Genomic DNA, 13,583 nt, shown 5'->3' on the forward strand with positions numbered 1-13,583 from the left:
AGCTACAGTGCACCAGAGGACAACTTGGTTTTGACGTGGGCCACGTGTTGATAGGAAATTACATTGTGGTATCTTCCACAACACTGATCTGCCCTCAGGCCAGCAGATTTGCCCCCAGGGACTGTTCTTGTCTCGCAGACATGTCGTGTCTGATAGTAAATGAGGCCATGCCCAAAGCTCCATTACTTCCTAAACCATTTCTAGGCACTGTGGACAACATGATCAACTTAACAGCAGTCTGGAGTCCCAAAACAGTAGGTAGGATAAGATCGAGTATAAAAGTATTAAGCATAGAAGTAGCCTCAGGCCACGTTTGTTCCCCACCAGTCCAAGATATGGCCGTTGTCGCTGTTCCTTTGCCTTGTATCGTTAGTCAAAATACACGCTTGTCTGTGTTAAACGGTATTAGAGTGTCAGGCCCGGTGCGGTTTGCCCGCCGCAGGGAGCGTTTGCCGCCCGCCGCCCGGGTCGCTGCGCTGGGCGGCGCTGCCTTCCCCGCGCTGGGCAGCAGGAGGAGCGTGCGCCCCGCCCGGGCTGTGCGCAGAGACCAACTCCGGTGCGGGTCCTTGCGCCCCCTCCCGTGTGAGCACCGAACCCTTCTTGCTGGCTCCTCTGCCAGGTCTCAGGGCGGTATTTACTCTCGTTCGTGTTTTGTAGATGATTACAAATGCTGTGCTGCTAAACTGTAGAGAAGTTTGACATGAGCCCACCATATGTTAAATGCAATTTGTCGGGGGTAAGATGACAGCATGGTTTCAGGAGACGGCACCAAAATGTGCAGATAGAACCAGTTTCTTTGAAATCATAATTTTTGATGTGGGAGGATATTTTTCGTAAAGCAGCTGAGCTGAAGAATATTTTTGATGTGTCAATTTGTAATAAATTGAATTTCAGTTCCCCACTAAACATCTTTTTGAATTGTATTTTTGTCTCTTCTGCAACTTTGAAATGAAGTTAGATCTGAAAGTATTTCACGGGATATATTCAGATGCCCTGTCTACCAGTGTAATTAGTCAGTTCTTTGTAAAGGCTGTTAGTTTTATCCATCCCTCTTGCAACGCCTGCGATACCGTCATCAGGTCATGGGACATGAAAGATGGCTCTGCTTTGATTGTTGAGACCCCTAATTGAAAGGGAGTAATTTTAAGATATCATTCAAGAGCTGTTGCATCAGGAAGGTAGATGGATTTTAGTCAGTGACAGCTGAAATAAATATCAATCAGTCTCAGCATTTTCTGGTAATGGTTTTGAGCATTGTCCTTTGGCCCTGCATTCACTGTGGGAATCCCCACCGTTCCTGTGAGGAGGCCTGAATGACGGAGCACGGGATGTCTTGGGACAAGGATCAAATCAATGAGATGCTGATGTAATATAATGTGACAGTCTTGGGAATTAAGAGATCGTGGGATGTTATGAGCAAATTGCACAGAAAGGTGGGAGTCAACATATCGGATCACATTTATTGCTTAAGCAGCATCATTGCTCCCTGCTCTGCCTTATACCTTATGCCCTTCAGAGTAATGTACATTTTATGTGAAAACAGAACCTAAACATGTTGATGTGGTTTAGGTATTTTGGAGAAATCACGAGCAGTTATTGCCTTAACAGCAGTTTTATATTGTAGCAATACGCCCTGTGATAGACTTTGTTTGGAAGCTCATTCCTGGTCTTCTGGGATTGCTCATATCACTTGTGGCATAGGTGTGGGAGAAATTTCTGGGTTTCTTATGGCTAGAAGGCGTGTCCTAACAATTAAATATAATGTACTCCCTTAGTGACTGGCACCAGTGGGCGCAGTTTATTTGCAGAGCTGCTCCTTAGGCTCAGGCAGTGGTTGCCTGCGGTCTGGTCCGGAGGTCCTGGTTTGATCCGCGGTGAGGATCACCCGGGGTGTTGCCCGGCTCTGACACCTCACTCAGCTGACTGCGTTTGCTGGCTCATCTCCAGAGGCTCCTGCGGAGGAGGAGCAGGTGCTTGAAAAGGCAGGAGTGTTTCTGGGGAGAAGCAGCTTTGTTACCACCTTTTCTACAAGCAACCGTTGTAATACTGATCATAACTACTTCTAGATTTCTTTTTTTTCAGATTGTGTCTGCTGATTGTATTGTTACTTTAATATAGAAAGTCTGGGGTGTTAAAGTGAACAGTGAGCATTCCTTGCCCCCCATGCTGTGCAGAACAGGGTTGCGGGCCCAGCGCGGCGTGGACGGAGTGGCTGGCGCGCCCCCCGCGCCGCGGAGCCGCCGTGCGGAGCTGGGCTCGGTGTGCGGGGCGGAGCGCGCTCCGGCCAGTGGGCCCACCTGCGTCATCCGGGGACCTCCGGGACGCAGGGGGTGGCCGTGGGTTTGCGTTCTGTGCCGTGTCCGTGCACACGCTGGCTGTGTGTTTGGTGGATTAAAATACATTTTTGAGACTAAAATACATAAGCAAGATCAGCTTCACAAATGACTGAATTATTCTATACGACTAATGTAATTTGTTTCTGTATCATTCTTGGTGCTATTCACAAACGTGATCGGCATTCATTTTATATGTATTTCAATATTATATGGAAGATTTCAAACACTGTAAGGCCCAGTGCTGATTTTGGTGAAATCTCCAGCCTGAAGGTTTTTCACTTCAAAAAAATGTGCTTTGGAAATCTACTTTGGATGTTTTTTCTGCCAAAATCCATTCCAGAGCATGTTTTGTCTTTCTTCTGCCTCCCAGTGCTTTAGTGCTACTTTAAAAAAATCCAAATATTTGTGGTTTTCATCTGGGCAGTTTAAAGAAACTGAATGTATCCTATTTTGTTACGTATCTGTATCAATCAAACCTTTGCTCTCAGCAGAAAATGAAGTTGGGTGTAATTTGCTGAGTACTTGATTTCCATGAAGCCATTGATTTTCAGTACTGATTTTACTATCTTCTAATGTATTCTGAAGTGACGTGCAAGTCAGTATTTCCGTTATTTTGTCTGGGTGAGATGTTATACTAATTGACCTGTAAATATATGTGTTAATGGCACCTTTTTCTAGAACGGTAATTAATATTTTTTTAAAATACGAAATAACTGTATTTACATGAAACATTTGACCACACTAGTGAACTGAAGAAGTACGTGTATGATGAAAATCAGAATACGATTACGGACTTTAGGGGTCATACAGTAAGTGGTGAAGGTGGGGCAGGGCAGCACCGCTCTGCGAAGGGAGATGGAAATGGTGTGGAGATCGCGCTCTCGCTGGTGCCTTCCGCAGTGGCTCTGGTGGACGTCCCTCTGGGTCCCTATTAATGGAGCAGCTGCTCTGAAAGATGTGCTTATAGGCACATACATCGTGTGCCAGTAACTTTCCATTGCAGCCATAGTGGAACTTTTGAACAGAATTTCCCCCCCCCCCACAGTGCACGTCTCGCTGAGCATATTTACTAGTATGCATATCTTGTGTTTAATATGTTTGCATATTTATATTCTTGCTGTTGATGTCAGGGAACCAGTCCTAGAATGGGCTGCTAAATGCTGTTGCCTCAGGAGCTTAAATCCTTAAAGCTGGTTGTCCGTCATGCTCTCACTGAACATGAATGCAGCGTTGCATTGTACTTGATGGCTTTACTTCTTCCCAAAGGGAACAGAAATATTCTTTTCATCATATTTTTCCACTGGTGATAGTGGGCCAACACCATTGCAAAGCTCCTTTTGTTCTTAGCATAGTTATAAACATCCTTTTGCCCTGCTGGTTGTAGGTTGTTTTTTTCTCGATGTCTTTAACTTGCTTATGCAGTGACTAACACCAAACATGGGTACACTGCACAAAGGTGATACGTTTTATTTGTCTTGCATTTCAAAACTCTGTGTTTTGTGTTTCTGGATTGCTGTTTAACAGCACTTAGGAGAATGTGACACAACTTCCCACCATCGCCCTTGTTAACCGTGTAATACATCCCATGTTGCTGCTCTGCCATCAGATGTTTTCCAGGCTAAGCAATAACTCCATGAAAAACTGTTAGATGAATTCCTGTATTTTTATCTTTGATTGCTATGTAAGCGACGGATGTCTATGCATTTGGGGAATGTGGTGAGTGAGCAGTCTGTAGATGACACTGCACAAGTTGACAGACTAGCAAACCCGACTTTGGTTCTCGTCCAACACCTTGTCCTGCTCACCTCTGTTGCACAGGAGCACGGTCTGCTGCAGCTGCAAGAAGGAGCATCGTCATACAGCTTTAGGTCGGTGCTGTGTACCATGCTGTTGCTTTGCTATCATACTTTCATGACCTTTGTGTTAGGTAAGATTGTTTATAATAACTCTTGGATTTGATTAGTTTTTGTGGGGCACAGAGGGGAAAAAGATTATTCCATCACCTTTTTGTTGGTGAATTGTTCGTTCATGACCAGATTAAATGTACTCATTTGGGGGTAATTTTACAGTAGTGGTCATAACTTTAGAGTGTCGTAGTCTTCAAGGCAGAAGTTTGCTTAGCACATGAGAAGGGACACGATGAGGATCGCAAAGAAAGTTGTGAGAGCTAAATCCATCTTCAGCAGTCAGGTGCATTATTTGGGAGGTTACAATACTGGCTATAAGTAACGGCTTCCTGAATACTTTTATCACGTTTATACGTTATCCCTGACTTTTCCTGCTGAGATGTATTTCCCTGTTATCTCTAGAGCATTCGACAAGATGTGTTTGTGCACACGTGAGTTTTCAAGTCAGTAAGCACAATGCTGTTCAGGTCCTTCTGGCTTAGTGCAACACCAACCTGTATTTACGGCTGACTTACCAAAGAGGAGCTTACGTATTGGCCAGATGAGGATGGCTCATCAGTACCTTGCATTCCTGTTTTGTTTTATCTTTTCTTACTGTTTTTATCACTTGCGTTTTTATGCATTCTAGGGACAGGAAAAGGAAATGTTGAGGAGGCAGAAAGACTGCTTAAGCCTTACTTGACTCGCTATCCAAAGGTAAAATTAATCATAATTTAGTTCCATATGATTGCTTAATTTTTCTTGCCAAATAACAAAGACCTAGACTGTATGATCAGCTTGAGAACTGTTATAGAATACTTGTATTTTTATTATTATTTATTACAGGGAGCCATATTCCTGTTTTTTGCAGGCAGGATAGAAACACTGAAGGGTAATATTGATGCGGTAAGTAATCCTTTTGCTCTTGGGAAGTAAGTTTCGAGAGCCTTAGAAAGTTTCCTCCAGGAACAACGTTACCTTTTTGGCTAATACTTCCTGTGGCTTTGGCCTGTATGTAATTTTTAGTTCATGAATTACAAATAGGAATTTTGAAAACTATTTTGACTAGCTTGTTTGACTAGCTCATTTTGCTCATTTCTCAAATTCTGGTCATAGTCTGCCAGTATAAATGACAGAGTTTTCTCATTGCCTTTCCTATCATGAAGCAAGTTGTGCCTTTGATAACGTCCAGTGGTAATCCTTCGCCTTCAGCCTGAGCAAAGAGTCGTACAAGACTTGAAAGAATTAGGGAAATTAAGAATGCGTGTCCACAGTGCTCGGAGATGGAGGATCAGCTGGTGTACAGTGTGATAGCTCCCAATCTTTGGAGCTGCAGTAATCAGTGTCGGCTGAGCATCTGTCCTCTGACTTCAGTTTCCTAATTTCCCTGGACACAAACATTCATTTCACCTGTGCTTAATGCAACCTCCAGGGATGAGGAGCTTTGTGACGGGACAAGCTGGCTAACACCAGGTTGAGTCTAGAGCCAAGAATCTCTTGTGTAAAGCCAACAGATGTGATCTTGGAGAATAGTGGGCTGTTCGTAGTTGGGAAGTTGCAGGAGCCGTGCCGGCAGATCCCGGAGACCCGGTGTCTTATAGGACGGGCGTATGTGCATTTACACGTGATTAAGGCAGTGTTTGGAAATCTCTGTGTTCAGGCAGTGAGTAGGTATGAAGAATGTTGCGAGGCGCAGCAGTACTGGAAGCAGTTCCATCACATGTGTTACTGGGAGCTCATGTGGTGCTTTACCTACAAGCGTCAGTGGAAGATGGCTTTCTTCTATGCAGACCTGCTAAGCAAGGAAAACTCTTGGTCAAAGGTGAGTTAAGCACAACAGGAGGGTGGAAGGCCCTCTACTTATCTGTTAACTCTCCATCAGATTGAATCATAGAATCATAACATCATTTCAGTTGGAAGAGACCGTCAGGATCATCAAGTCCAACCATAACCTAACCTAACCTAACTCTAGCACTAAACCACGTCCCTAAGAACCTTGTCTAAACGCCTTTTAAACCCCTTCAGGGACGGTGACTCCACCGCTGCCCTGGGCAGCCTGTTCAATGCCTGACAGCCCTTTCACTGAAGAATTTTCCTAATATCCAATCTAAGCCTCCCCTGGCACAAATTGAGGCCATTTCTCTTGTCCTATCACTTGATACTTCGGAGAAGAGACCAACGCCCTCCATTCTACACCCTCCTTTCAGGCAGTTGCAGAGAGCAAGAAGGTCTCCCCTCAGCTCCTGTTCTCCAAGCTGAACAGCCCCAGTTCCCACAGCCGCCCCTCATAAGACTTGAGCTGACTTTTTGTAGCCATGAAGCTTTTGTAGCTTTGCAGATGAACCCTGTCTGCTGTGGCTCATGCAGAACAATGTGAATAGTAGTCATTCGAATCTGAACAGATTGTGGGCAAATAGAACCCTCTTGGGCCTGACTTGTAGATGAAGAACAACTTGTTAAAGATGTTCTGCTGTGCATTGACTGGTTGTGTCATCAACACGTTGCAGTTACTGGTATGAGTTGCCATTTCTTTATTTCTATTGTGGATATAAGCTCTTTTGGTGATGAGTGAGGCTAGCTGTGATGGTGCCTCCAGGGTAATAAATGTAGTTAGAAGAGACACCTTGCCCTGTGCATCCGAAAGGGAGCAGCCCTTCCATCCAGAAGCTGTGAGCTTTCTTCCCTCTGTCTTCCACCGGGCCCCAGGGAAATCCATCAGACGAGTTAAGTCTGGCCGGGGGGTATGTCTGGTTGGTGGGACTTTCACTGGCTTGTTTGGGTTTAACGTGATCAAACTATGTGTGTGGGGAGAGTATCTCTGTTTTTTCTACTGTACGTTGTATGTATTGGAGGGTTAATATTAACATGTCCATTTAAGCTGTGTGTAGAGTTTTGTGCTATATTGCAGGGGCCTTAGAGAAGCAGAGAAGAGGCTTCCTATAAATATGTGACCTACAGTGCAAAGTGATAGTAGCAAATTAGTAACTGCATGAGCTAAATGAAAGACGTCCGCATACATGCACTGTTAGATTCCTGTGTAAATAAATAATCACAGCTTAAAATATTCCCAAAAACTCCTGAAGCTTATGGTTAAATCAAGAACTCACCAACTGTTATTCTCTGCTGTTGCAGGAGTTGTTACATCGTCTGCTGCTTTGCTTTCCTTGGTCGCTGAATGTGTGGTTGCTCAGGAATTCCTATGAAATCAGTACTTTTAATGATCTGAAATCATGGAACCCTTCAAAAACCATTTCATGTTCTCTAGACCCTAATATTTGAGGGAACAAATAGACGATATAGTAGCATTTTTTTTCTCTGAGCATGACCTTTTCATAAGTTTTCTAGCATGCATTCCTGAGTAATAAAAATTCGCTTTACACAAACATGACATTTGTTCTTGGAATGTGGACATAAACTATAAACTGGTACAAAGTAAACAAAGACATACGTGATGAAAAAAGGAATCTGTACTCCACTTTCTAAACTGCTCATCTCCTGCTTAAAATTCTGTAGGATTACTTGGGTTTGTGAGCAAAAGCAGCAACTTCTACCCCTTTGTTCCTGTTTTGTAGTTTACGTCAATAATGGTGATGCTGTAAATTCATTTTTCTACACAGATATTCTTGATTGCATTTGCAGGCCACTTACATTTACATGAAAGCTGCTTATCTCAGTATGTTTGGACCAGATGACTGCAGTCCTTTTGGAGACAACGTAGTTGAATTATTTAGGTAAAATTTGCCAGCACCCAGTCACAACAGTTTCCTGTCTTTTCGTGTCGTGGTGTTGGGGGAAGAGAGGCGAAATTATTCGTAGTGCAGCTTGTAGGACAGGGTATTCGGTCTGTCAGCCGTACAGTGGCTGCTGCTGTTGCATGTAGTATTCACATTCTTTTTCAGTGTTCTCTTTTTGTCAAATGGCCTGTAAAACCCGACAGCCTGCAGTGGGTTGGCTGCGAGACGTGTCCTCCTTGGTGGAGACAGCATCGGGACAACTGGATTCCTGGTTGCTGGGTGCGAGAGGAACATGAAATAGTTAAACGTGCAAGTGAATATATGCATTATGAACACAGTGGATTAACCGAACTGTAATGTTTAAGCTCAAAAATGCCTAAAATTTGTTGGTCCAAAGAAAACGGATTTCTTTGGCTTTTAAAATTTTCTGTAAAATCTAAATATCACTTTTTAATGTGATTGCAATATATTGATACTTTTCAGGCCTTCTGTATCATACATAATCATTATGAGCAGATTTCAGTGGCTTTGGGATCCATCACAGAGCGAATCAGTTTGGTCTTTGGGAGGACGGGAGCAGCGCTGCCAGGAGCCCCCTCGGGCCGTTCCTGGTCTGTGAGAGATGGGCCCTTTGCAAGTGAGGGGCATCACCTCATCTCTTCTTCCTCCTGCTCGATTAAAGAGGAAGCCTAAAAATATACGTGCCCTGCATAAAGGCAGCTTTTGTGAATGTGTGTTGCACAGCTTCCCTGGAGGTAGAAATAGCTGTGTGCAACAGCTTTTTAAAGTTCTCTTCGGTTTGATTTTTTTTTGTTAATGTTTGAATGTGTTTTCCCAGAAGAAAAATTCCTTACATTTTCCTTTAAACTTTCAGGATCGTCCCCAGTTTGAAACTGAAAATTGCAGGGAAATCACTGCCTACAGAAAAATTTGCAATTCGGAAAGCTCGACGGTATCTTTCTCCAAACCCCGTTCCTTTGCCTGTTCCACCTTTGGTAAGTTAGAAATACACACCCACACCCTTTATTACTATTATTTTAAAATTTCTGGAAATAAAACTGAGATAGAGTTGAATCTTTCCGTGTTTCTAAGGTAAAACCTCTGCAGGAGACTGGAATGTTCCCAGAGCAAAGCCAAATGAATGCGAGGAATGCAGTGAAACTGGGGCACGCACCAGCCACAGGGAGCTGCGCCAGTTGTTTGCGACACGTAACTGTGTTGCATGTGTAACTCATTGTTCCAGCTCTAGACGAGCGTGCTCCTAACAGCTTTCTTTTGATTCCTTTTGAGGAACTTTGCCCTGGGTCTCTTCTGTCATGTGTTGTTTACTGAGGCTACTAAAAGAAGACTTAAAGGTACAAGTGAGGAGGGGGAAAAAATCAAGGAAACAATGCAAGAATTGGGCAGTACGTGTCGGCATCCATTTAATGGGCTCCTGAGTGTTTGCTCTCCAAAGTAACTCATGGATGCCAGGATGAAGCAGCCAAATCCTTTAACACTCCAAAAAACTACTGCATACTGTTGACTTTTTAAAATTTATTTTTCTCGGTACCGCTGGCCGGTTCGGGAGCAGCGGCCAAGGGCCCTTTGCCTCACCCACCTGCGCTTTGAAACAGTAACCTGCCTGCAAAGAACACACCAAGGCACAGAGAAAGAGTTGTGAACACACACGTTTGCCAAGTGCAACACTGTTAAAATTTGCAGTGCTTTGAGCTGCTGTGTTTGAGAAAGAGATGGATAGTTAGTCAATACTCTTCAAGAAAACGCCTGGGCAAGGGGAGCGTCTTGGAGACAGCAGCGAGTGGTCATTTCTCAGCCCACCAGCTGGAAGTGTGGCACAGCTTCTCAAAGAATTACCTGTGTTACGGCGTAGCACGGGCGTTCACTGGGGCCTGAGTCGTAAGGCTGAAATGAGAGGAAATGATTCGGTTACTTGGATTCGCCTGTCAGGTGTCGCAGGTTGCGGAGGGTGGGGGCGCGCAGGCGGGGTTCGGCCGGGTGTCGCGGTGGGGCTGAGCAGAACGGGTGTCTGCGGCCCTCCCTGGGGCGCCCGGGCGCCGCCTCCGCGGTGCTGCTGCAGCTGCGTCTCCGAGGCGGCGCTGCCACAGCCCAGCAGTCAGCAGCGCCCAGGGTGCGATGCTGGGCGCAGAATCTCATCTCTAGCATTTTTCTTTTCACTGTGAAGGGACTTGCTGAGAGGAGAGAGTCAGAGATGTAGCCTAGAGTAAGCGTAGTTTGAGTACTTCTGTGTCAAAACCCCATTAACAAATCTGCAGTAGACACAGTAAGCTCAGCGCGGGTTTTCCAACCAATAGAGACCAGGTGGTGAAAGCCACAGCAGTGGGGGTTAACGTGCGCTCTCATCTGTTCTAGCCTGACAGGTTTTCATGCTAGAGTTCCAGAATTCAATTATTCTATACAGAAATTGTATCAAAAAGCATTAGATTATCAAATACAGACTAGTTAGCATAAATAAATAGAAAAACTAGCTTGTCTTCAGGACCAGCTGTAAGTCTATATAGTATCAACATAATATCAGTATATTTAACTTTGTGATTGCTTGTGGCAATGGGCCCATTTGGCCTGGTGATATACTAAGAGAACCCCAGTAAAAAATAGGAATGAAACTAATAGTTTTTAATAAAATTTACTGCAAGAATAGTTGAATAAGGAAGAAGTTGCTTTGTGTGGGAACATCAAACAAACCTGGAGAATTTAAGGGGTTTACAGTTCAGCTCTGAAGTCCTGTTGGTTTGTTTGACCTTGGCTTACAGGTTGGGGGTTTTGGTTTTGTTTGTCCTCAGATTTCGTACATTTTTCTACGGAAGCAGCACGTGGTAGTTATTGATAGTTATTACTGCCCTGGCTAGGGCAGAACCCAAAAACAAGAGGAGGGTCGGGGACAGTTACCCGCCTGCCGTGAATGGTTTCAGTCTGTTGTGTTGGTGCTTTCCTTTATCTCTCAGTGGGGTTGTGTTTGCATTCTGTTCAAGCAATGCTGCTTGCATTGTATGAAGTAAATGGCTCTTTAGTTATCTTCCAGAGCTAATTTGTTCAGAAAACCAGTGTAACAAGTTTTCAATTGCAATGAAAATATGTTTTGACAAACTGTTTATTTAAGGAATCTGTAACTTTTTCATCACACAGAGATAAACTAAAGTATTTGATAACTGCGTTTATCCAGCACTGTAATTAATGATGTTGTCATTTCTCCCTGACCCTAGGAAATGATGTATATCTGGAACGGCTACGCTGTAATTGGAAAATGTCCCAACTTAACAGAAGGCATGTTAGAGACTTTAATTGAAGCAGAAGCAGCATTGGCAAGTAGTTCAGGTAACCAGAGATATGGTTTAAGCAGCTATTTTACAGTGCAATAGCTAAAGATATTACCTGCGAATAAAGAGAGGTACTCATTAGTAAAGTTAATCTGGTGATGGGAGGGCCATAGGTAATGAAACCATAACCTGCAGGTGTGTAGTCCCCAGGGAAGCAGCTGGTTCATGCAGCGTGTGTCAGCATTCAGTCAGCTGCAGCGGCAGCAGGAGGACCAGGTGAGGTTTGGAGTAGTGAAAACAGAGATATTGCATAGCAGGATGTGCAATATCGTACACTTTGCAGAAATTATTTTTAGTTAGTATTTCGTGAACTGGAAGTGAGTGACCAAGCTGAAGATTTTGCTTGTCAACATTAAGACTAAGCTGTCTGTAAGGAACGGCTGTGAAAAAGCCAGGTATTTTCTCTGAAATGTGCTATGCAAAGATTTTCTGGTGGAGAAAGGGTGACAATAGTCATGACTTTGAACTGGGCACTAGGGAGGCTCTGGGAGCTCGCAAGTATAAACTCAGAAGAGGCGAGAAGAAGGTGCAGCGAGATGAGGGGAGGTGAAGCGCGGGTAGCAAAGCTGGGCGTATTTCTGCTTAGCTGAACAAGGGTGGAGAATTGATAAAATACTTGCATGCTAATAGGTCATGTGGCTAGGAGCCAAAGAAGGACAGCTGTAAACACTGAAGGGCAATGAAGGCAGAAGGTTAAAAGATTTTAAATTGAACCTCAAAGTTTCCAAAGTGGACACCTTAAATTAGTTTTTAGGTGCCAGAACAATAAGATTGTGGAACAGCCTTTCAGTGGGAGTAGGGAGGGAAAGAATAGCCCAACGATTTTTAGTCAAAGTTTGGCTGATTTGTGGAAAGGTTGATGTGCGTTTGCCTCTGCATTAAATGAATTACACTGACCGGTTAGTTCCTTCTGTTCCGGTAAACAGGTTGTGCTCACACCTACCTGGTAAAAGCTTCCTTACAGGTAGGACAGTCTCTGCTGCTCCAGGGCTTTCTAAAATGTGCCATTTGCTTCACCTTGCAGCTACAGAAGTGCTAGTAGATGACCAGTGCGTGGTAAAGCTGTTAAAGGGCTTGTGCCTCAAGCATTTGGGGAATATCTCGGAAGCAGAAGGCCATTTTAATTACATCTATTTAAAGTAAGTTTCCTTACATGGCATATAGGAGAGCTCTTGAATTTCTTAGTAACTGTTCCTATCAAGTAAGAGGAGATGCAACCATGAGATGAATAGAAGGGAGAGGAGTGCAGTATCCATTTCAGTTACTTTGATATTAAGGAATTGCAGTTTTAATTGCCAGTATCATTAGCCGTGTATGGAAGAAGAATTGCAAATCTGCACCTTTTCCTGAGCTGTTTTCTCCTTTTCTGGGGGCTATATGTGCAGAAACGTTTTGAGAGAACTCTACTTTTTTTGCCCCTTCCTCTTCCCGGTCACAAATGCGCGGCGCCCAAAAGCCAGGCGGCCTGCGGGTTACGCTGGAGCTCCTGTGGGACGTGCTGTGGCGTCTCTTTCTGTCAGTTCACATGGATAGAGCTCATAATATTGTCGTCTTTTCTAATACTTCCCTGATAATGAAGGCGAGGTTTCGTAATCCTGAGATGTGTGGGATGGTTATGCAAAGTACACAGTTAATAACCTGGAAGGCAGCTTTGGACAGAGAACATGACAAGTGTTGTAACAGAGACTGATTGTTCCTTCTCAGCTAATCTATTTATTTGTGTTGGAGCTGTTAAATGAGGGAAACAATATATCATTGCAAGATCTTGAGGCTATTTCTTTTCCAATGCAGTGAGAAGAAGATAAAATACGACCATTATCTCATTCCAAATGCCTTGCTGGAGCTGGCGATACTGTACCTAGACCAGGGCAGAAGAGGAGAGGCAATCAAACTACTGGAAAGAGCAAAGTAAGCAAGGGAAAGGCTGTGGTGGTGCCTGATGAGTCAGGATGGTATTTTATTGGTTAGCAGGAAGCAGAAACGTTTCGTTAATATAGTGGAAACTCATTGTTCCATGTTTTGAATGGCAGCATGTATACCTTAGTTTTGGTTTGGCCCTCTCTAGTTGTAGACATTGTCTGATCGTCTGGTCAGTGACTTACTCATCCATTCTGATAAGAGCAAAAAACATTTCAGGATGTTAATATGAATTTGAAAGGCTTCCATAAGAAATAACCCATGTGTAACAAAACTTAATGATCTTCGTAGTCTATTTGCTTATTTGTAAGAGATGTACTAAATTAAATCAAAACTCTGAGTTATGGCTAAAATAACATTGCTCAAATTGAT

The 13,583-nt window shown here is 43.8% G+C and overlaps 1 protein-coding gene across 5 annotated transcripts in view; it reads left to right on the forward strand.

Moving 5' to 3' along the window:
• The window catches only part of TTC39A (tetratricopeptide repeat domain 39A), a 42,171-nt gene that overhangs the window by 26,012 nt on the left and 2,576 nt on the right, over nucleotides 1-13,583 (forward strand). For 4 of the 5 annotated variants that reach the window (XM_065842001.2, XM_071809874.1, XM_071809875.1 and 1 more), the window contains 9 exons: nucleotides 4,155-4,263; nucleotides 4,872-4,939; nucleotides 5,069-5,128; nucleotides 5,883-6,044; nucleotides 7,862-7,953; nucleotides 8,831-8,951; nucleotides 11,181-11,292; nucleotides 12,319-12,433; nucleotides 13,086-13,202. In XM_065842001.2, the coding sequence (XP_065698073.2) occupies nucleotides 4,155-4,263; nucleotides 4,872-4,939; nucleotides 5,069-5,128; nucleotides 5,883-6,044; nucleotides 7,862-7,953; nucleotides 8,831-8,951; nucleotides 11,181-11,292; nucleotides 12,319-12,433; nucleotides 13,086-13,202 (956 nt within the window). Of the gene's footprint in view, nucleotides 1-4,154; nucleotides 4,264-4,871; nucleotides 4,940-5,068; nucleotides 5,129-5,882; nucleotides 6,045-7,861; nucleotides 7,954-8,830; nucleotides 8,952-11,180; nucleotides 11,293-12,318; nucleotides 12,434-13,085; nucleotides 13,203-13,583 lie in introns of those variants that run through there. The other variant, XM_071809878.1, reaches the window with a different exon arrangement.

This window comes from Patagioenas fasciata, chromosome 6 (assembly GCF_037038585.1).
Source record: "Patagioenas fasciata isolate bPatFas1 chromosome 6, bPatFas1.hap1, whole genome shotgun sequence".
NCBI classification, from domain to species: domain Eukaryota; kingdom Metazoa; phylum Chordata; class Aves; order Columbiformes; family Columbidae; genus Patagioenas; species Patagioenas fasciata.